This window comes from Brachyistius frenatus, unplaced genomic scaffold (assembly GCF_029030835.1).
Source record: "Brachyistius frenatus isolate BFR_SWC_R1_liver_20210118 unplaced genomic scaffold, ASM2903083v1 Contig_302, whole genome shotgun sequence".
NCBI classification, from domain to species: Eukaryota; Metazoa; Chordata; class Actinopteri; family Embiotocidae; genus Brachyistius; species Brachyistius frenatus.
Genome location: NW_027210901.1, coordinates 182,437 through 202,558, shown reverse-complemented (window position 1 = coordinate 202,558; position 20,122 = coordinate 182,437). Strand labels below are relative to the sequence as shown.

The window sequence follows — 20,122 nt, the reverse complement described above, 5'->3', positions numbered from 1 at the left end:
ACGTACCGGTCATTTAAAATGTGGACATGCAGGATGTGTTGTAGGTCATATTAATGTTATAATATATTCATGTTAAAGTCTGATGATGGAGTTTTAGCCCCAATGTGCCTCCACGCAGTCCGATATGCGTGCAGCGATATCTCGAGAACACCTTCAAGGAATTTGGTCAAACTTGGCTAAACCATTCACTTGATGCCAAAGACGAACTGGTTCGATTTTGGAGGGCAGAGGTCAAAGTTCAAAGTCACTGTGACCACACGTTCCCCTCATCTGTCTTGTGAACGCAATATATCGAGAACGCCTCGAGGGAATTAGTTCACATTTGGCAAAAACATTCACTTGGTACCAACGATGACCTGATAGGACTTTGGTGTTTAAGGGACAAAGGTCAAAGGGCAACGTCACATTAACCCATGCTTTATGAATGCAATCAATCAGGAACCCCTTGAGGGAATTTCTTCAAATTTGTCACAAATGTTCAGTTTGGCTCAGCAATGAAGTGTTTAGAGTTTGGAGGTCAAATGTCAAAGTCACTGTGAGTTCAATATCTATGTTGGTTTGGACAGATATACACATAAACTACAACTTGAGTGGTTAGTGGTGGCGTACAGTCTGAACCTGAAACTCTAAAACGCTTCCTGATCGGATCAAACGTGTATTTACCGTAAAACACGGCGGTTCAAAGCGAGTGACTCACTCGGCTATAAAACGACTGCTGAGCAAAGTGCAGTATTGATGTGCAGACCGCTCGTCCGGCAGCCGTTCATTACTCCCCACCTCGGATGTTTCCATGAACACGAGCCACCGGAGGCCGAACGGACCACAAACGACCAGCGTGTGAGGAAACAGGGAAAACCAGAGGTGGACTGTTTACAACACAAAATACAACACAAAACTCTGACTTCACCGGGTTAAAGTGTTTCAGCAGTGACTAATATGAAATATGATGATAGTGTCGTAAAATGAATCGCAAATATTTGAAAGGCTATTAATCTTCTTGACTTCCTGTAACACATTTGAATTTCAAAGCTTTATTGCGTTGTATCCTCACAGACAGGACTCTGAGTATTGTCCTGTTGCCTGTGTTTGTCGTTGTTGTTTGATGGATCCTCCTGTTTGCAGAGGAAAATCAGTAATTGCAGACATCTTTGCATGTATTTTCATTGAGTTGGGCTCATAAACCGACGGACTGTCGTGTTGTGTTCTGCAGAACCTTCAGAGCGCCGCTGCGATGGAGGATGGGAAGCCGGTGTGGGCGCCCCACCCAGCGGACGGGTTCCAGCTGGGAACCATCGTGGACATCGGAGCGGACAGCCTCACCATCGAACCTCTCAAACAGAAGGGAAAGGTGAGACAAAGGATCTGTTTTCTGTCAGCGTTTCTGTTGCAAAGCATGATGGGAAATGTAGTCGTTCACCTCCTAACAGGAACTTCAGAACAGTTTACGCTGTATTTGTCTTGTTGCAGTGTTTGAATGTCCAGTGAGAGTTTAAATTTTCCGAAAGGTCTGTGTGATACGTTAATGTGGGAAGCAGCTGATTATTTAATTCAGTACTGGAAATCACTGCGTGGGCTCAGGAACACTCGGCTGTAAGCGGGCGCATTGAAGATTTTCAGTTCCCCAAAATCTGATGTTTCTCAGCTCCAGTTTCAGGTCCATCACAAATGTTCACGTAGCAGAGGTCACGTTAACGTGCTGATGTTGACCAAGGGACGACACTTGGCTGTGTTGCATTGTGGGTAATGTTGGTGACAAGACATTTATGAGAAGGATCGTTACCACGCAGCACTAAGAGGTGATAAAAGCCCCGTTTAAGAGACCCGCTCTGCTTCGCTCTTTTACCTGCAGCGTGTTAATGATTTAAAGTGACACTTCGTCTGGTGTTGAGGAGGACGCCGTCGCCGAGTCGGCGCTCCACCTGCGGCCGCGGCACCGCGCAGCCTGCAGCTCTAATGCGACGGAGTGCAGCGTTAATCTGAAGTCGAGTGGCTCTTCACGGCGAGACAAACATGCCTCCTTTGATTTTCTCTCTCCGCCCCGTGTTCGCCGCTAATTCACTTTTCCGCTGGATCAGGCGCCACATCGCCCCTCAGCAAAGCTTTTAATGCCCCTCGGAGCACGTTGCCGCGGTAACGCCGGAGCTTTGTGCGCCCGTCTCGGTGATCTGTCCCCCGGTAAAAGGGGCCTCAGTGCCTGAGCGTCCTCGCTAATTCTGTTTGCCGTCGGCCCGTAAAACCCGGGACCGTCGGTTCAACGGGAACTCGAGTGTCGGGGTCGACGGTGTGTTTGTTCGGTGACGGCTGTCAAACTCAGACGGAATATTTAAAGTGGAAAAGTCCATTTTTTGTTGTGTTCAGCAGCGCTAGTGGCTGTAAAGGTCTTCGTGCACGGCTGCTGCTTCTTTGTTTTCTTAATATTTTGCTGAATGTAATTTCAGAGAGTTTGTCGTGGGACTGACGGGTCAGCTGATGTTTTACTGGAACGTATCACGGCAGCAGGTTTACAGCGTCGTTACGAGCTCTCCGTGATCGCTGACTGTATCCGGGAGTATTTCCTCCACCTGTTTAATACTCTGATCTTTGCACGTTTGCACCACAAACGGCTGCATATGAATCTGACCGGGCCTCCCGGCATTAAAGGACAACTGTGTAAATCCCGCGTCTCAAATATCACACTGGAAACGGCTGCAGGGGATTTTCCGGAGTCCGATAGCTGCTCGGATATTTTCTCGGAGCTGCATTTCCAGCGCTGTTATCAGATTTTCTTCTGGTTCACTTTAACGAGAGTTTCATGTGTCAAACGCCAAAGAAATCAAAGAAAATATAATCCAGAATCCTTCACAGGTTTTTTGTTTTAATCAAAGATGTTGAATTTTACACCAACGTTTCTTTTAGTTGATGACTACATTTTTTGTTTCTGCGAGAGCCTCAAAGTCAGATAAAAGTCACTGCAGGCACGAAGGCAGCGACGTTGTCCTCAGGTGGGGTCGTCACGGCAACGCTCAGACGCTGATTTTGTTCCTCGAGGTCGTAGAAAATGAGCCTCGATGAGAATCTGTTTCCCTGAGTTTTGTCTCCCAGGACCCCGTCAGTCATTTCACAGGTGGAGGTGGTGCCGAGCCTGGGAAGCGTTTCCCGGGAGTTCAGGGCAGAAATGCTTTCTGGGTATTTCTACAGTCCGCCCGCTGCGTTACAAACAGAGACTCTTCAGATCTGTTGTCAGAGCGAGTTTCCGGGAACCGAACAATGTCCCGTCTGTCCGGTCGTCCCGCTGCAGCCGGTTGGTGCCGGGGTGGCACGATGCGCTCACTCGCTGGCAGACGTCCCGGGATGGACGTCAGGAGACAGAAAACATGATACGGTCATTCTATCGCTCTTTGTGTCCACCGTTTGATCTGTGATGAAGAAGATTACTTCAGAGGGCATCAGATATTAAAGAGGCACCTTTATGTTGTAACTCCAGTTCTCAGAGTGACGACGACCACAGAGGACACGGCTCGCAGAAAAGACTGAGACAGAGATGTTTGTTTTGTTAATAAACTTTTATTGTGGCGGGTCAGATCTGTTGATGCGCATGGACGAAGCGAGCTGGCTCGGTTGCCAGTAGCAACAGTTTATGTTAGTCCGGTGACTGAACTCTTTTTACTACAGGGTGGAAAGTTGTGTTTGTTTCCTTCTCCGGGGTAGAACGTAGTGAAGAGGAACCTCAGCGTGTGTTTGACATGTCGGTTCTGGAGGAGACGGACAGTGAATAATGCAGAGCGGCTGTCGGGTCTCCGTCTCCGTCTCTGTCCGATCCGGTTACCTCCAAATTATTCATCGTCTCTGCAGCAGCTGGAGGAGACGCTTAAAAAATAAAACCCCACCCGAGGCCTGAAATCATCCTCGAGAGCAAGAAAATCAACAAACTGGAATAAATGTTCCACTTTAGTGGCACAGAACTTTTGTTTTGTGTTAGATTATAGATTATAATCCACTTCTTCTAGATTTTAAAGGTTTATTTCCTGAAAACACGACTTGTCGTCCCGCAGACGTTCCTGGCTCCCATCAACCAGGTGTTCCCCGCCGAGGACGACGTCAACAAACACGTGGAGGACAACTGTGAGTTTCAGCAGCGCGTCGCCGAGAAGCTTCGTCTTCGTGCCTTTGTTGTAACTCGTCGTCCCGTTTGTGTCCTTCAGGCTCTCTGATGTACCTGAACGAAGCCACGCTGCTCAACAACGTCCGCATCAGATACAGCAAAGACAAAATCTACGTAAGCTCGTTCTTTTATTCACACAATTTCTGCTCTCGCATGAATTCTGTTGTTGCTGAACTTGAACTTCTGACATGATGCAACGCGGCATTATCTGCTGACGAAGCAAAACATCTGCTGCAGGATCAGCAGGAAATGTGTGTTTGTTTGAACCTGCCTGCAGCACCTTCGGGTGGAGCACACACACACACACACACACACACACACACACACACACACACACACACACACACACACACACACACACACACACACACACACACACACACACACACACACACACACACACACACACACACACACACACACACACACTCACTCACACAGACACACACTCACTCACTCACTCACTCACTCACTCAGACACATTGCTTCCACCGATTTATAATCTCATAACAAAATCTGTTTTACATTTTTACAGTTTTATGTATAAAACTAAATGTATTAGTTGTTGGAATGAAAGCAAAAAAATCTCCAGAACACTCAATAACTAATATTAATGAATTTCCCTTATCTTTAATTCAAACTTTAATATAAACTCAGTTCATTTGAACTCGAAAAGCAAGAAGTAAACATCAAATAGACCTCAAATCACTTCACTACTACGATTTAAAAACGCTTCCAGTATTTCTCTTCACTTCAAAATGTCCTAAAATTCAAAGAAGAATAAACGAGCTCAAAGAACAAGTGGACACACCAGGACTCATAAACTCAAACTCATAAACTCACCTCACTTCCTCCTGAGGGATCAGCTGATCCCTGCTGGAGTCGGACGCAGTGCACGCTGACATCTAGTGGCTGTCTGACTGCACTGCAGGTTTCTGAGGCTGAATCAGGATCAGCTGTTGCTTCAGAGAGTTTGTGAGGTTTGATGAATGAGTCCTCAGACAACAACAGAACAACTGCTGTAATAAAAAAATGCTCCTCTTCTTCCTCCTCCTCCTCCCCCTCCTCCTCCTCCTCTTCCTCTGCCAGACGTTTGTGGCCAACATCCTGATCGCTGTCAACCCGTACTACGACCTCCCGAAGCTCTACGCTCCGGACACCATCAAGCAGTACCGGGGTCGCTCGCTGGGCACGCTGCCGCCGCACGTCTACGCCATCGGTGAGCGAGCAGTCACACCACTTAAAATAACTAGTTGCTTCAAATAATATACCTTTTTATTTTTTAAAGTTACTCATTCACATCATTTTTTTTAATGTTCTTAAAGTTACTTATTCACAGCACTTAAAAAATAAAATAAAAAAATTAAGCTACTTTTTTTTATAATAGTAGTCATAAACAAACATTGGCTTCCCAGTAATAACAGAGAAAATGGGAAAGCGTGGAGTCTAGTGATAACAATACTGATAATAGTAATTAATTATAACTGATAAAATAAGTAATAAAGCGTTATGTAAAAAAACAACAACAAAAAAACTGATAAAGTAAGATTAGATAAAGTGTGGACATAAAGAGTGAGAGTGTGTGTTGCACCTCCTGCTGCAGTTTTTGATGTGTCCACTAGGTGTCAGTGAGCGCTCAGATATCCCACCGTCCCCTGAACACCACAGGACTGATGATATTAAAGGAGAAATAAACTGTGTGTGTGTGTGTGTGTGTGTGTGTGTGTGTGTGTGTGTGTGTGTGTGTGTGTGTGTGTGTGTGTGTGTGTGTGTCACCAGCTGATAAGGCCTACAGGGACATGAAGGTGCTGAAGATGAGCCAGTCCATCATCGTGTCGGGGGAGTCCGGCGCCGGCAAGACCGAGAACACCAAGTTTGTTCTGAGGTGAGGAAGACTGCTTTCAACCGACGCGTCTTCATCACTCAGCAGAAAATCATCTTTATTTCATAATCAGTCACTTTGATTTAGATTTATTCTTTCATCATTTAAATCTCGCCTTAGTTTCTTTAAAACAGTCTCTTTTAATTTGATTTGATAAGTTTGAGGTCTGCAACTAATTATGATTTTAATTATTGGTTCATCTGCTGTTAATTTCATGATTTATTGTTTGTTTTCTTCATAAATTGTCAGAAAAATAATTAAAATACCGGTTGTACTTAATAAAAAGCTCAAAGTAATCGTCTAAAACGCCACAAATATTCAGTTTACTGAAAGAGGAGCATCAAACGGTGAATATTTGTGATCCTGCAGCTTTTGTTAAATGATTTTGGAAACACAAGAGATTACAAAAACAACAACAACAACAACAACAGTAACATCAGCTTTAAACTCAATCAAACAGACACGCCCCCAAAAACCAGGTCTTCTTGAATCTTCTTTTCTAATGAATGAGGGATTATTTTCAGATGGACCTCCAGAAAACTAAGAAGAAGGAGTGACTTTAGCTAACAACACCGAGATAACTGATGGACACATTTTATTCACTTTGGATTTGATGAGAGAAGTTGAATGGGAGTCTATGGAGCCGGAGGCTTTTTGGAGCCGACCTCTAGTGGCACTTGGTGGTATTGCAGCTGAAGACACTTCTGGATCAGAACCATTTTACAGACCTGAAGCTACGAACTCTTTTAGAAACAGTCTGTGGGTTGTGAGCAACATTTTTCCCGTCAGTGAAGGATGAAACCATCAAGAGCTTTCTTAAAATAATTTCACTCGTCTTTACTTACAGATACTTGACAACCTCGTACGGAACCGGTCAGGACATCGACGAGAGGATCGTGGAAGGTAACATCACGTTTAGAATATAAACATATTTCATGTTCATTCCTGTTTGAAATCGGAGTTTGTAACTCGACCTCCTGCAGCGAACCCCCTGCTGGAGGCTTTCGGAAACGCCAAGACCGTCCGGAACAACAACAGCAGCCGCTTCGGGAAGTTCGTGGAAATCCACTTCAACGAGAAGGTGATCCCGACTTTTATAACGTCGGCTTTAAACTCTTTAAACAATCTGCAAACGATGAGAAGCAATGAATTAAAAATGACGCCTGATAGCTTCAGTTATAAAAACATGAGTAAACTGTTTATGTTGATCTTCAGGGACACTTTTGTTTTGCATTCATAAATAAACGGTGTTTCCTGCATCGCCTCACATGCTGACACCGCAGAAACCCAACAGTAACGAGGTCTAACCTCCTGCAGCTATCATTTGTCTCTCTTGCTGCAGTATCTGCAGACCTGCATCTGTTCTATGAATCAGAATATTTCCATGTTTCCAAACTTCCTGCTTCATTAACTGCAATTTAACGTAGAATTTCCTGGTATTTTATTCACGTTTCCATTTGTAATTTTTTATATTGATATATATCTCTCAGGCTTTGGGGACGACACAGACTGACACATGCAATAAAAAGAGTTGAAGGTATTGAAGGTTTTCCGTGTCTCCCGTGTCAGAACACCGTGGTGGGAGGCTTCGTGTCGCACTACCTGCTGGAGAAGTCGAGGATCTGCAGGCAGAGCTCGGAGGAGAGAAACTACCACATCTTCTACCGCCTGTGTGCCGGAGCCACCGAGGACATCCGGCAGAAGTTCCACCTCAGCTCTCCGGACACGTTCAGGGTACGAACGCTCGCAGGTTTATCTCAGAGGGCATCACATCTGTTACTTCAACGAAAACTAAAACGATAATGATCACGATTACTTTTTAAAATTTTTTTTTATTGGATTTGACTCAAACCTGCCGACCGGTTTTTAGCATTAAGGGTTGATTTAAGTTTTGTGGTGGAAGAAGACTGACTTGTGGAAAACATTCCTGAAACTGACCTGCAGAAATTCACTTGAAAGAAAAAGTCACAAAACTCAAAACGGGAATGTTTGAGCTCTGATGATGATGCTTGTTGTTTCTGTTATGAACACCAGAGGGCAGCACTGAGCTCCATCTGGCTGCTGTGCTCTCTGTCCTGAGTTTATCGTGTGCGTGTGTGTATGTGTGCGTGCGTGTGTGTGTGTGTGTGTGCGTGCGTGTGTGTGAGGTCTGCTGTTCAAATTAAATTATTGATCTTTGATCTTTCGTCAGTCAGCGCTCTAATAAAAGACGAGAAATCAGAGGATCTAACGGCCAAACATTTTTTTGATTAAGTTCCATTTAAAAAAAAATGTATTAGAATTTCTGTGACGTCGTCCAGTAAAGTCACATAAACTCTTCTAAAGTCAGATTTCTCTTTCCTCATCTGATTCCTTCAGAAAAGCGCTGAATCATGTTAATCTTTATGAAGCAGGAGAACAGAAAACATCTTTCCTTCCTCCCCTTCTTTATTGGCAGCTTCTCTATTCAATAGTGGTTTTTTTCTCCCTGCTGACGTCCTCCTGCAGCTTATTTCTCCTCCTGAAGTCCCATCAGCAGCTTCTAAAGGCTTCATATATCCTCCACGTGTCCTCCCTCCGGTGGGGAGAGAGGAAAAGAAATATTCACTTCAGTTCTTATAAAGCTTGTAATGGCTGTGGAGGACCGAGATGAACTCCAGGAGAGTCGTTTTGTGTCCTGCAGGGAGGCGCGAGCAGCGTTCAGGTTCCTCCAGGGCGTTTTTAACCAAATCTATAAAGTGCAGATAAGACAAGAAAGAGCAGCGAGAGGTGCGTGTGCAGAGTAACTGAAGTAAATGAGAGAAGACATGCAAGAAAAATAAATGTGTCGAGGAGATTTCTGCTTTTAGATCGGTTGAAGAAGGAAACGATGCGGGAAGGACAGAAAGAAATCAGAAAGGATGAAGAGTTAAAGGGAAAATGACAGGATGTAAGGAGGCGAACAAGGAAAGATAAAAGAGGAGAAGTAAGAGAAGTTAAAGTGGGAAGGAAGGATGTTGGGAAACAAAGGAAAGAAAAATCAATAAAACACAAGTAATTAATTATATGGAAATGTTACTCGGCAACCAAGTTTTTAAGATCACAGCCCTCATGTATTATAACTGAGGCTTCAAAGAATTGTTTGACACCCTGTTTTTTTCAATGCGGACTACTTCGAAAAAAAAGTGGATTTCACAACTGTGCAATTTTGCGATTTATTTTTAAGGTGGATGTGGGCGGGGCCTATCCCAGCAGATGCAGCTGTGTTGAAGGAACGCGTGGATGTACAGTATTTGAATGTGACGTTGGTGCTTGGACCCCTAGAAGTAAACAAATATGAGTTAAAAAGCAAACTAGAAGTATAAAAGGAGGTTTAAGGGACAAAGAAAGAGTAAAACGGCAGGAAACCAACAGAAATCAGAAAAAAGTGAGTTGAATAAGGAAGAATGGAAAAGTGAAGGTAGGAGAGGACATAAAGGACATAAAGGACCCTTATGTCCATCTGTCCAAATGAGAGAAAAACTAAACGACCGGCGTCTCTTCTCCCGACGACACCTGGAGGTTCATCAGAGGCGTCGTTACCTCGTTTCTCTGCATTCAGCAGCTGCTGGAGAACCATTACAACCACAGTTAGTCACTGGGGGGGGGGGGTAAAACAAACAATGGGACGGTAGAGGACGACCCGTGAAGCAGCCTGATGGAGCCCGATACCACCGGACACCTTCAGAGGACTCTGCAGAGTCCAGACCTCGAAGGACCAGCCGACCGTCGGAGAGCTCGTCGCTGCTGTTGAAAGACTCTGTGGAGAAACTCGTCTCGCTGCAGTATTTCCAATAATAAGAACGTTCATGATAGTTTTGTTTGCGCGGCACTTTTCTAGCAAAGGGCACAAAGTGTTTTCCAGCGCAGGAAAAACTCCGTGAAAAAGACAAAATACAAATTACACAAAAGAACCAATAAAAGACATGAAAGCTAAACGATCAGAGTTCTCATGCGGGATTTAAAAGCCGAGACGGCGTCGGCTGAACTGAATACTAACTGCAGACGAGAGAGAAATCAAAGGCGCTGAGAGTCCGGAGGAATAATGATACCAAACTGTGGCTTTTATCGTCGTACCTCAAAGGACTTCTTCCTTTTGTTCGGCCCTCGACTTCCACACAACAACTTTGTCCTCTGAGTGCGATTGGAAAAGAAAACATTCGGTTTTTGTTCCCCGACCGAAGAAAAACAGAGTTTTCCTTCTTTAAAGCTGCCAGACGACATCACTGTTCTTCAACAGCAGAAATTGATCGCTTCTCCACTTCAGCTGCGACGCAAACACAGACTTTACGTGAGCGTGGATGTCGTCTCCGGGGCTCCGTGGGTAACGTGCTTTAACGTGTAATACCACCGAGGGCCACTAGGGGCTGGCTCCAAAACCCTCCGTCTCCAACAGACTTCATTCAAAAAGCAGCAACTTCACTCCTGAAATGAAAGAAGTCAGTAAATGTTTTCCACAAGTCATCATGGTGTCATGAGATAAATATAATAATAAGTGTTTAAAAAAAAAATCACGTTCTTCTTTCTCTTCTTGAAAACTTGAAAATCTGCATCAAAATTAAAAAAACAAACTGTGAAATCCCACGAGGATTGTGACGTTTAAAGAAATGCAGACGAGTGTTTTGATGTTATTTCAGCCTGAAGATGATATTTTATCTTTTAAACGTGATGTTTGTTTGCTCTGTTTTTCTTACAGTACCTGAACCGAGGATGCACTCGCTTCTTCGCTTCCAAAGAAACCGACAAGAAGATCCTGCAGAACCGCAAGAGTCCGGAGGTACGGTACCGACGAGCCGCTCAGTGCTCCGCTTCAAGTCTTCTGTTTGAACCCCGTCTGCAGCAGAAGCAGATAGAAGCTCAAACTAGAAGTCGTCGCCCTTCAGGCTGTAAGAAAGGAAACTCCACGAGCTCCTCGTTAAAGCTGACTCGGCAGATTCATTTCAGATTTACTGCCTCCTCCCGCATCTGTTGTTCTCCTCACGGGTTTTTTTTTCTCAGCTCCGTCCGAGTGTCGCCGTTCGTCCGCCGTTCGAACGAAACAAAACAAATGAACTGAAATTAGAACTTTTTAAGGGATATATAAAAAGTTTTTATCAACAAATACAAACAAAACAATCGGGTGAAAGATGGAAAATCTTGCTGGTTTACTGTAAAGTGTTCTGCGAGGTGTCGAATCGGTGAAGCTCCGAATGACGAACACGTTCAATCAAAATCTAAATTTAACCTTCGACACGTTGTCGTTTCATGTTTCTCTGAGACTTCTTTATTCTGCTGAATGTGCAGCAGCTGCAGAGAACAAGTAAATACAACCGTCTCCAACCAACTAAACCAAAGACGGGGAAAGACACCCGTCACCGTGGCAACCGCACGCAACAAAGACAGCGACAGCTGTTGCTCGTACAAGCACTTCAAGAAAAGGAAAAAAAATAAATTAAGAATGCAGGACAAAAACAACCATAAATCAGGCGACGAAAACGCTTCCTGCAAGAAAACCACAAAATCAGCGGCCAAAAATATAATATAAGTATAACAATAAAACTATAAAACATCATGTAACCGTGGAAGAGTGGTCAGACTCTTTCTACTTTGACAAAATGAAAGAGTCCGCGTGTTTCCTAACATTCGTTCACATAGCTGAGCTCCACCCAAACCAGCTGCTTTTATTTTAAAAATAACAAATCATCCTTTTAAAAGTGTCTCCAAGGTTTTTCATAAAAATTTAAAAAAAAATAAACGTTTGACGAGCAGTTTTTTAGGAAGTGATTTGAAGACAAAAAAAAAAACAGTTGATGCAACACAAAAAAAAATCTGATTGTTCCACCTCTGGATGTTTTCGTGACTTATTAAAACCTCTGGATGTTTTAGTGACTTATTAAAACCTCTGGTTGTTTTAGTGACTTATTAAAAGCTCTGGATGTTTTCGTGACTTATTAAAAGCTCTGGATGTTTTCGTGACTTATTAAAACCTCTGGATGTTTTCGTGACTTATTAAAACCTCCGGACGTTTTCGTGACTTATTAAAACCTCTGGATGTTTTCGTGACTTATTAAAACCTCTGGATGTTTTAGTGACTTATTAAAACCTCTGGTTGTTTTAGTGACTTATTAAAAGCTCTGGATGTTTTCGTGACTTATTAAAACCTCCGGACGTTTTCGTGACTTATTAAAACCTCTGGATGTTTTCGTGACTTATTAAAACCTCTGGATGTTTTAGTGACTTATTAAAACCTCTGGATGTTTTAGTGACTTATTAAAACCTCTGGATGTTTTAGTGACTTATTAAAACCTCTGGTTGTTTTAGTGACTTATTAAAACCTCTGGATGTTTTCGTGACTTATTAAAACCTCTGGATGTTTTCGTGACTTATTAAAACCTCTGGATGTTTTCGTGACTTATTAAAACCTCCGGACGTTTTCGTGACTTATTAAAACCTCTGGATGTTTTCGTGACTTATTAAAACCTCCGGACGTTTTCGTGACTTATTAAAACGTCTGGATGTTTTCGTGACTTATTAAAACCTCTGGATGTTTTTGTGACTTATTAAAACCTCCGGACGTTTTCGTGACTTATTAAAACCTCCGGACGTTTTCGTGACTTATTAAAACCTCCGGACGTTTTCGTGACTTATTAAAACGTCTGGACGTTTTCGTGACTTATTAAAACCTCCGGATGTTTTCGTGACTTATTAAAACCTCTGGTTGTTTTCGTGACTTATTAAAACCTCTGGTTGTTTTAGTGACTTCTTAAAATGTCCGGATGTTTTCGTGACTTATTAAAACCTCTGGTTGTTTTCGTGACTTATTAAAACGTCTGGATGTTTTCGTGACTTATTAAAACCTCCGGATGTTTTCGTGACTTATTAAAACCTCTGGTTGTTTTCGTGACTTATTAAAACCTCTGGTTGTTTTAGTGACTTCTTAAAATGTCCGGATGTTTTCGTGACTTATTAAAACCTCTGGTTGTTTTCGTGACTTATTAAAACCTCTGGATGTTTTCGCGACTTATTAAAACCTCTGGACGTTTTCGTGACTTATTAAAACCTCTGGATGTTTCCGTTTTTAAAACCTCTGGACGTTTTCGTGACTTATTAAAACGTCTGGATGACTTATTAAAACCTCTGGACTGTTTTCGTGACTTATTAAAACCTCTGGATGTTTTCTTGACTTGTTAAAACCTCCGGTTGTTTTAGTGACTTATTAAAAGCTCTGGATGTTTTCGTGACTTATTAAAAGCTCTGGATGTTTTCGTGACTTATTAAAACCTCCGGACGTTTTCGTGACTTATTAAAACCTCTGGATGTTTTCGTGACTTGTTAAAACCTCTGGATGTTTTCGTGACTTATTAAAACCTCTGGATGTTTTAGTGACTTATTAAAACCTCTGGTTGTTTTAGTGACTTATTAAAAGCTCTGGATGTTTTCGTGACTTATTAAAAGCTCTGGATGTTTTCGTGACTTATTAAAACCTCCGGACGTTTTCGTGACTTATTAAAACGTCCGGACGTTTTCGTGACTTATTAAAACCTCTGGATGTTTTCGTGACTTGTTAAAACCTCTGGATGTTTTCGTGACTTGTTAAAACCTCTGGATGTTTTCGTGACTTATTAAAACCTCTGGATGTTTTCGTGACTTATTAAAACCTCTGGACGTTTTCGTGACTTGTTAAAACCTCTGGATGTTTTCGTGACTTGTTAAAACCTCTGCACGTTTTCGTGACTTATTAAAACCTCTGCACGTTTTTGTAACTTATTAAAACCTTTGGACGTTTTCGTGACTTATTAAAACCTCCGGATGTTTTAGTGACTTATTAAAACCTCTGGTTGTTTTAGTGACTTGTTAAAACCTCTGGACGTTTTCGTGACTTGTTAAAACCTCTGGATGTTTTCGTGACTTGTTAAAACCTCTGCACGTTTTCGTGACTTATTAAAACCTCTGCACGTTTTTGTAACTTATTAAAACCTTTGGACGTTTTCGTGACTTATTAAAACCTCCGGATGTTTTAGTGACTTATTAAAACCTCTGGTTGTTTTAGTGACTTGTTAAAATCTCTGGATGTTTTCGTGACTTGTTAAAACGTCCGGTTGTTTTAGTGACTTATTAAAACGTCCGGATGTTTTCGTGACTTATTAAAACGTCCGGATGTTTTCGTGACTTATTAAAACCTCTGGATGTTTTCGTGACTTATTAAAACGTCTGGATGTTTTAGTGACTTATTAAAACCTCTGGACGTTTTCGTGACTTATTAAAACCTCCTGATGTTTTAGTGACTTATTAAAACTGGGATTCCTCGGCGCTCCTGTAATCTCCACGTCTTCACCCAGCAAACGTTTTAATTAGCGGCGGACGGACCGCTGGCCTTTGATTCATTATGCACACGTCATCCATTACTGCTGCGGCGTGGCTTCTCACTGCAGTGCAGCGTTATTAATTATTATCGCCATTACGGAGATCGCGGACACTCGATCGCAGCTCGCTGCTCAAAATCGAAGAAAGATTCTGCTGAGGCTCATAAATTCAATTCATAATTAAGTTCATCACTTTCTGAGACGTAGATCTGCGGCGCTCTGCCTCGTCATTCTATACATAAATAATCGGAATCCGTTTTTTATATTTTCATCACGTACAAAGCTGTTAATTACGTCTCAACGAATTAATGTCAGCGACTGTATTGTGCAGTAAATAAAAAAAAACTGGAGGAAATAACCTTCATGAAACTTTACAAACACATTGGGAGGGAGGAACCGAGAACCTTTTAGGCACTTTTTTTTTTTAGCTCCTCCCCCTTGTAGGTGTTCTCCCTGTTACAATCACAGACTGAATATAAAATAGTTCGTAGCTTCAGGTCTGTAACATGGTTCCGATCCAGAAGTGTCTTCAGCTGCAATACCAGCGAGTGCCACTAGAGGTCGGCTCCAAAAAGCCTCCGGCTCCATAGACTCCCATTCAACTTCTCTCATCAAATCCAAAGTGAATAAAATGTGTCCATCAGTTATCTCGGTGTTGTTAGCTAAAGTCACTCCTTCTTCTTAGTTTTCTGGAGGTCCATCTGAAAATAATCCCTCATTCATTAGAAAAGAAGATTCAAGAAGACCTGTTTTTGGGGGCGTGTCTGGTTGATTGACAGGTCTGTGGTCCAGTCAGGTTACAGCTATCGGTGGGCGGGACGTTGTATTGTCAGGTTTCCGATCAGATCGGTCAGATCCACCGCTGGCTCCTCCCCCAGCTGGTCCAAATATGGTCACTTCCTGCTCCAAACCGCTCCGAACTAACAAAGATGGTGACGGACAGAATCTGAACTGGAGGATTCATAATGTTCATAAACCAACGATGACATCACTGATGGATGATGACATCACTGATGGTTGATGACCTCACTGCTGGCTGCTGATTGGCTGAGACACGTTTGAGTCCTTTGATGTTCTTACTGTGACAGTCAGCTGACTCTAGTTGAGATTCAGATCTGAGTCCATGTTTTGTGTCTTTTATTGTTACTAATTGACTTTTAATTGTTTCTCCTCGTCTCATAAAAACAAAGACTTCAAGTTTTATTGCGGCTCAACTGAAGCAAACAGAAAATAAAATAGAAAATTTACATGAAAAATAAGCTTTAGAGGAGCTCCACTTTCTGATTTCTTGCAGCGAGCGTGAGTTTCGAGTGTCAAACTGTGGAGACACAAATTAAAAAAACAGCAGAATTAAACGTTTTCTGGAAACACGACGCATCCTTTTGTTATTACAACTACCTGAAACGGTTGTTTCGAGAACAGCTGGAGTTTTTACCCGAGGAAAAGATCTCCGAAAATGTTGTCTGTTTATCTCATGACCAGACCGTCCACAGGGACTCGGGGTGATGGTGGTGTGTGTGTGTGTGTGTGTGTGTGTGTGTGTGTGTGTGTGTGTGTGTGTGGGGGGGGGGGGGTAAAATCTGATAACGTCCGGGATCGCAGACAAGTATCCCGCATTAACTTTAAAGTGGCCTCGAGATGAGAGGAGATAAAACCGCCGAGTCGGCGGCTGCAGGCTGAGTTCAGGTGTGTTCAGGTGTTCTGGGCCGTGATCACTGATGATGTGCTGTGTGTCTCCTCGCTGCTCCGTCTCGGGTCCCTCAGGACGACCAGGTGATTCGCTGCCTGTGTTTGAATGTTCACCTCTTCTCCGACGACGCATGCAGACTTTCACCTCCTCGAGTGCTTCGTTTTCCTTCTTTCTTTGCTGTGTAGAAGAAGTCGAGCGTTTGCTGCCGTCGTGTCTCAGAGTGTCACAGTGCGATCAAGAAGTTCCCGTTGCACCTGAACAGAGCGCGGAGATCACCGTGCTGCGTTCAGGAACGCTCTCGTTATTGTACGTTCTTGTTCTCCACGAGCTCCAAAATCCCCCAAAACCGTTTTCAGTGTTTCTTCAGAATTAAATCATTTTTTTTTTCTTCTGCAAACTCAACTGATCAAAAACCAACATGACTAATATTTCCCTTCTCAACAGCTGATCTCAGAACAAAACTAGAAAATACCCAAAGAGCACAAATATTCACGTTTAAACTTTAAATAATAGAAACGGTGAAAATTTACACAAATAGAAATATACACAATAAAAGTAAACGATTTCTTCATAAAAATGCACCAGCAGGATTTTGTTTAATGTCCTTAATATCTTATGCTATTGAAGCCGTTATTCATCTTTCAGCCAGCAGGGGGCAGAAAAACGGCAAGAAATGATTTATGCAACAAAAACCAGCACTTTTTATTCCACTTTGTCAAATTTCCTTTAAATCTTTGACTTTTTGAGACTTCCTGCTGACAGATGAAAACAAACAAACACTTCCTCTCCGTGTGAAGTAATGACGCATAAATGAAACGCCCTCCGTGGGTTTCCGTTGACGTTCCCACGCTGCGCTCGAGGCGACAGAGCGCGTTTGATATTTCTCCACCTGAGTGTGAATGTGCTCCAGAAACGAGTCCGACTGCTCCTGATTCGTTAAATAAACCGTCGTCTGACGAAGCGAGCCGAGCCGAGATCGATCGGGACGTTGCAGCGAGCGTTTAACCTTCCGGCGGTCGATTTCTCTGATTCCATTTCCCGAAAATGAAAAAGCGGCGAAAAAAAATGAAATAAAAATCTGGTGAGAAGCTGATTAAATGGTAGAAGAAGAAAAAAACACCCGAGCGGAAGAATTCGTTTTCCACTTAATCCCATCACGGGGACGCAGAGCGGTCGGCACCTCGTTTAACCGCCGGTTATCTTCACTGTGACATTCTCCACTGTGTGTGTGTGTGTGTGTGTGTGTGTGTGTGTGTGTGTGTGTGTGTGTGTGTGTGTGTGTGTGTGTGTGTGTGTGTGTGTGTGTGTCTCTCTGTCTGTCTGTCTGTGTGTGTGTGTGTGTGTGTGTGTGTGTGTGTGTGTCTCTGTCTGTCTGTGTGTGTGTGTGTGTGTGTGTGTGTGTGTGTGTGTGTGTGTGTGTGTGTGTGTGTGTCTGTCTGTCTGTCTGTGTGTGTGTGTGTGTGTGTGTGTGTCTGTGTGTGTGTGTGTGTGTGTGTGTGTGTGTGTGTGTGTGTGTGTGTGTGTGTCTGTCTGTCTGTCTGTGTGTGTGTGTGTGTGTGTGTGTGTGTGTGTGTGTGTGTGTGTGTGTGTGTGTGTGTGTGTGTGTGTGTGTTCTCTTCTCTTCTCCGCTGCCGTCTCTCTGCTGCAGGTAGTGATTTTTTTTTTTAGTTTTAAAAGTGTCCTGTCGGGTCAAAGATAAGAAAGTTTAAAAAAACAAAGTGACATAGAGATGAATGTCGGTCAGATTTCTCAGGCGAAGCCTCGTGCTTTCTTTAAATAATCTTTCTCGGTCACTTAACCTCCAACAAAGCAAAGAAGATGAATAAGTAGGCCGGTGAGGTTTTGAGTTTGAATAACTTCGGTGTCCGTCTCGGCTCCTCAGCACATGAAGTCGGGCCCCCTGAAGGACCCCCTGCTGGACGACCACGGCGACTTCAACCGCATGTGCGTCGCCATGAAGAAGATCGGGCTGGACGACACGGAGAAGCTGGACCTGTTCAGGGTGGTGGCCGGCGTGCTGCACCTCGGAAACATCGACTTCGAGGAGGCGGGGAGCACGTCAGGTGAGACGGAAAAGAAAAACCCTGCAGGAAATAAACGAAAAATCATCAATCGGTGAAAAAACGGCGTGAAATGTTCTGCACAGAATAAATAATACAATAATGATTTAATGAGTTCAGCATCCACAGAATGTAAATCATGTTTCAGACCTGGAAACTCTTTAATATCCAGTCTGTGGTTCAGGTGCGAGCTCCTCTCTTCAGCGCCCCCTGCTGTTTGTTTACACGTGAACAACAAAACCTGAAAACGTTCAGGTGGATATTTAGTGTAAACTTTTTATTAAATCCCGTTCAGACAGGATCTACTGGACTCTTCTGGAGGAGGTCGATTTAAAGAAAAAAAAACGTATTACCTGCTCAGGTCGTTGATTTTAATCCAATACGGAGCAATTGGTTTTTAATTTTTCACTCTGACCCCGTTATTAATCACATCTGGTTCTTCTGTAATTTAAATCCCATCCAGAGTGAAGTCGTTTTTAACAGAGCTGCTCAACTCTTTTTATTTTTATTATTATTATTATTATTATTATTATTATTATTATTAGATTCAGCTCAGTGTGAAATTTGACATTTAGATGAAAAATGGGGGAAGTAAAAAAAACCCGCAGCAGCATGTAAAAGGATAAATTAACAGAAGTGGAAGAAACTAGAAAAACTAACACGGGTTTCTTCATATTATATGTTACATTAAAAAAAAAAGATGTATTCTTCAGTTTTATCATAAAGTCCCCTTTATGTTAAATTTATGACTTGCACTGTAATTGAAACGCTTTTACGTCGTTCCAACGTCGGGTTACGAATGCTAGCTGGAAAAAAAAGACCGTGAAGGAATCTGGTTCTCGGGGAACTCGTCGTTTTATTCCAGGATGCTGCCAATGTTAAGAAGTTACACTTGACTATTTAAATCTAACCATAAAAACAAACTTCAGTTCATTAATTGCACATTCTGCTCACGTCATGCTTAGCCCCGCCCCCTTTTAGATGAATGTCGAGGTCATTTGAATGAGCCGCTGCAGAGATGGATGTCGGTGTTCAGGTGGAGAGTTTATCACCGTCTCTAAGTGGTGACGCAGAGTTTCCGGTCCGAAGCCCCGCGGCGACCTCTGATTGGATTTGCTGGTGTTTTGGGAGGTCATCCATCTCGCTGGCGTCTTCCCTCGACTCCTCAACCGCTTCGGTCTCGCTCTGATGGATCGCTGTAATATTCAGCTTCCAGCCTCGTTGTGATCAGACGAATGCGTCTGTTACATGTTGGAAATTCGAGTCTTTTGTTTTCCATTAAAACCCAAATGAATCCCGACAGGCGACACTTTGATCTCCTGAATTGTTTGAGTTCCTGTGAAGGGAGAGTCATTCATTACACAGTTCAACAAGTCATGCTGTAATTAATAATTCCGGTATTATGGCATTGCAGTTTCGAGAGGCTCCGCCCCCGTCTCACGCCGGTTCAGACTCCAGCCCTCCGGGGGGGGGGGGGCTCGGTTTCCCTGAAAATCAGCTGATCCTTTGAACATCAGCAGTGAAGTTCCTCGGCTCTCTGTTCCTCCCCAGTCATTTTCTCCCGCCGCGGGGAGGAGGAGGAGGAGGAAGAGGAGGAGGCGCGGTGGGGTGCCCATTAAACAGGCTGGTTCTCACAGCGGGGGGGGGCGGGAGTCGTACGAGGAGCGTGCGCTCAGTCAGGCGAGGTAATCGCCGTCCAGGTTGGGCTCACAGTTTGGAGAGACGTCCCTCGAGGGGGACGAACGCTTTTAAAGAATATATATTTGTGTTTTTCGAGGCCTTTTTGTAGAAGTCAAACAAATCTAAAAGCCGACAGGAAGAGACGCCTCCGAAGAGCACGACACACCTGACGGCTGGAGGCGTCCGGAAAAGGAGAATGAGCCACTTCAGAAAGAGAATATGAGCAGCCATGAAAGGGGAGCCGAGTATCAACCAGCTGTGAGGTCATCAACCAGCTGTGAGGTCATCAACCATCAGTGATGTCATCAACCAGCTGTGAGGTCATCAACC

At 43.4% G+C, this 20,122-nt stretch overlaps 1 protein-coding gene and 1 long non-coding RNA gene across 6 annotated transcripts in view; one reads left to right on the top strand and one right to left on the bottom strand.

Moving 5' to 3' along the window:
• LOC138635311 (unconventional myosin-VI-like) overlaps nt 1-20,122 on the top strand; it is an 88,847-nt gene that overhangs the window by 12,918 nt on the left and 55,807 nt on the right. For all 5 annotated transcript variants that reach the window (XM_069722729.1, XM_069722728.1, XM_069722727.1 and 2 more), the window contains exons 2-11: nt 1,211-1,348; nt 4,032-4,101; nt 4,182-4,255; nt 5,231-5,360; nt 5,921-6,026; nt 6,871-6,926; nt 7,007-7,104; nt 7,593-7,757; nt 10,717-10,797; nt 17,935-18,115. In XM_069722729.1, coding sequence (XP_069578830.1) covers nt 1,232-1,348; nt 4,032-4,101; nt 4,182-4,255; nt 5,231-5,360; nt 5,921-6,026; nt 6,871-6,926; nt 7,007-7,104; nt 7,593-7,757; nt 10,717-10,797; nt 17,935-18,115 — 1,078 coding nt within the window. In that variant the 5' untranslated portion in view covers nt 1,211-1,231. The remainder of the gene's footprint in view (nt 1-1,210; nt 1,349-4,031; nt 4,102-4,181; nt 4,256-5,230; nt 5,361-5,920; nt 6,027-6,870; nt 6,927-7,006; nt 7,105-7,592; nt 7,758-10,716; nt 10,798-17,934; nt 18,116-20,122) is intronic.
• On the bottom strand, nt 9,103-10,855 carry LOC138635317 (uncharacterized). Its single transcript, XR_011312117.1, has 3 exons — nt 10,720-10,855; nt 10,536-10,567; nt 9,103-10,445 (listed from the first exon to the last, which is right to left on the bottom strand). It is a non-coding gene; the product is annotated as an uncharacterized lncRNA (long non-coding RNA).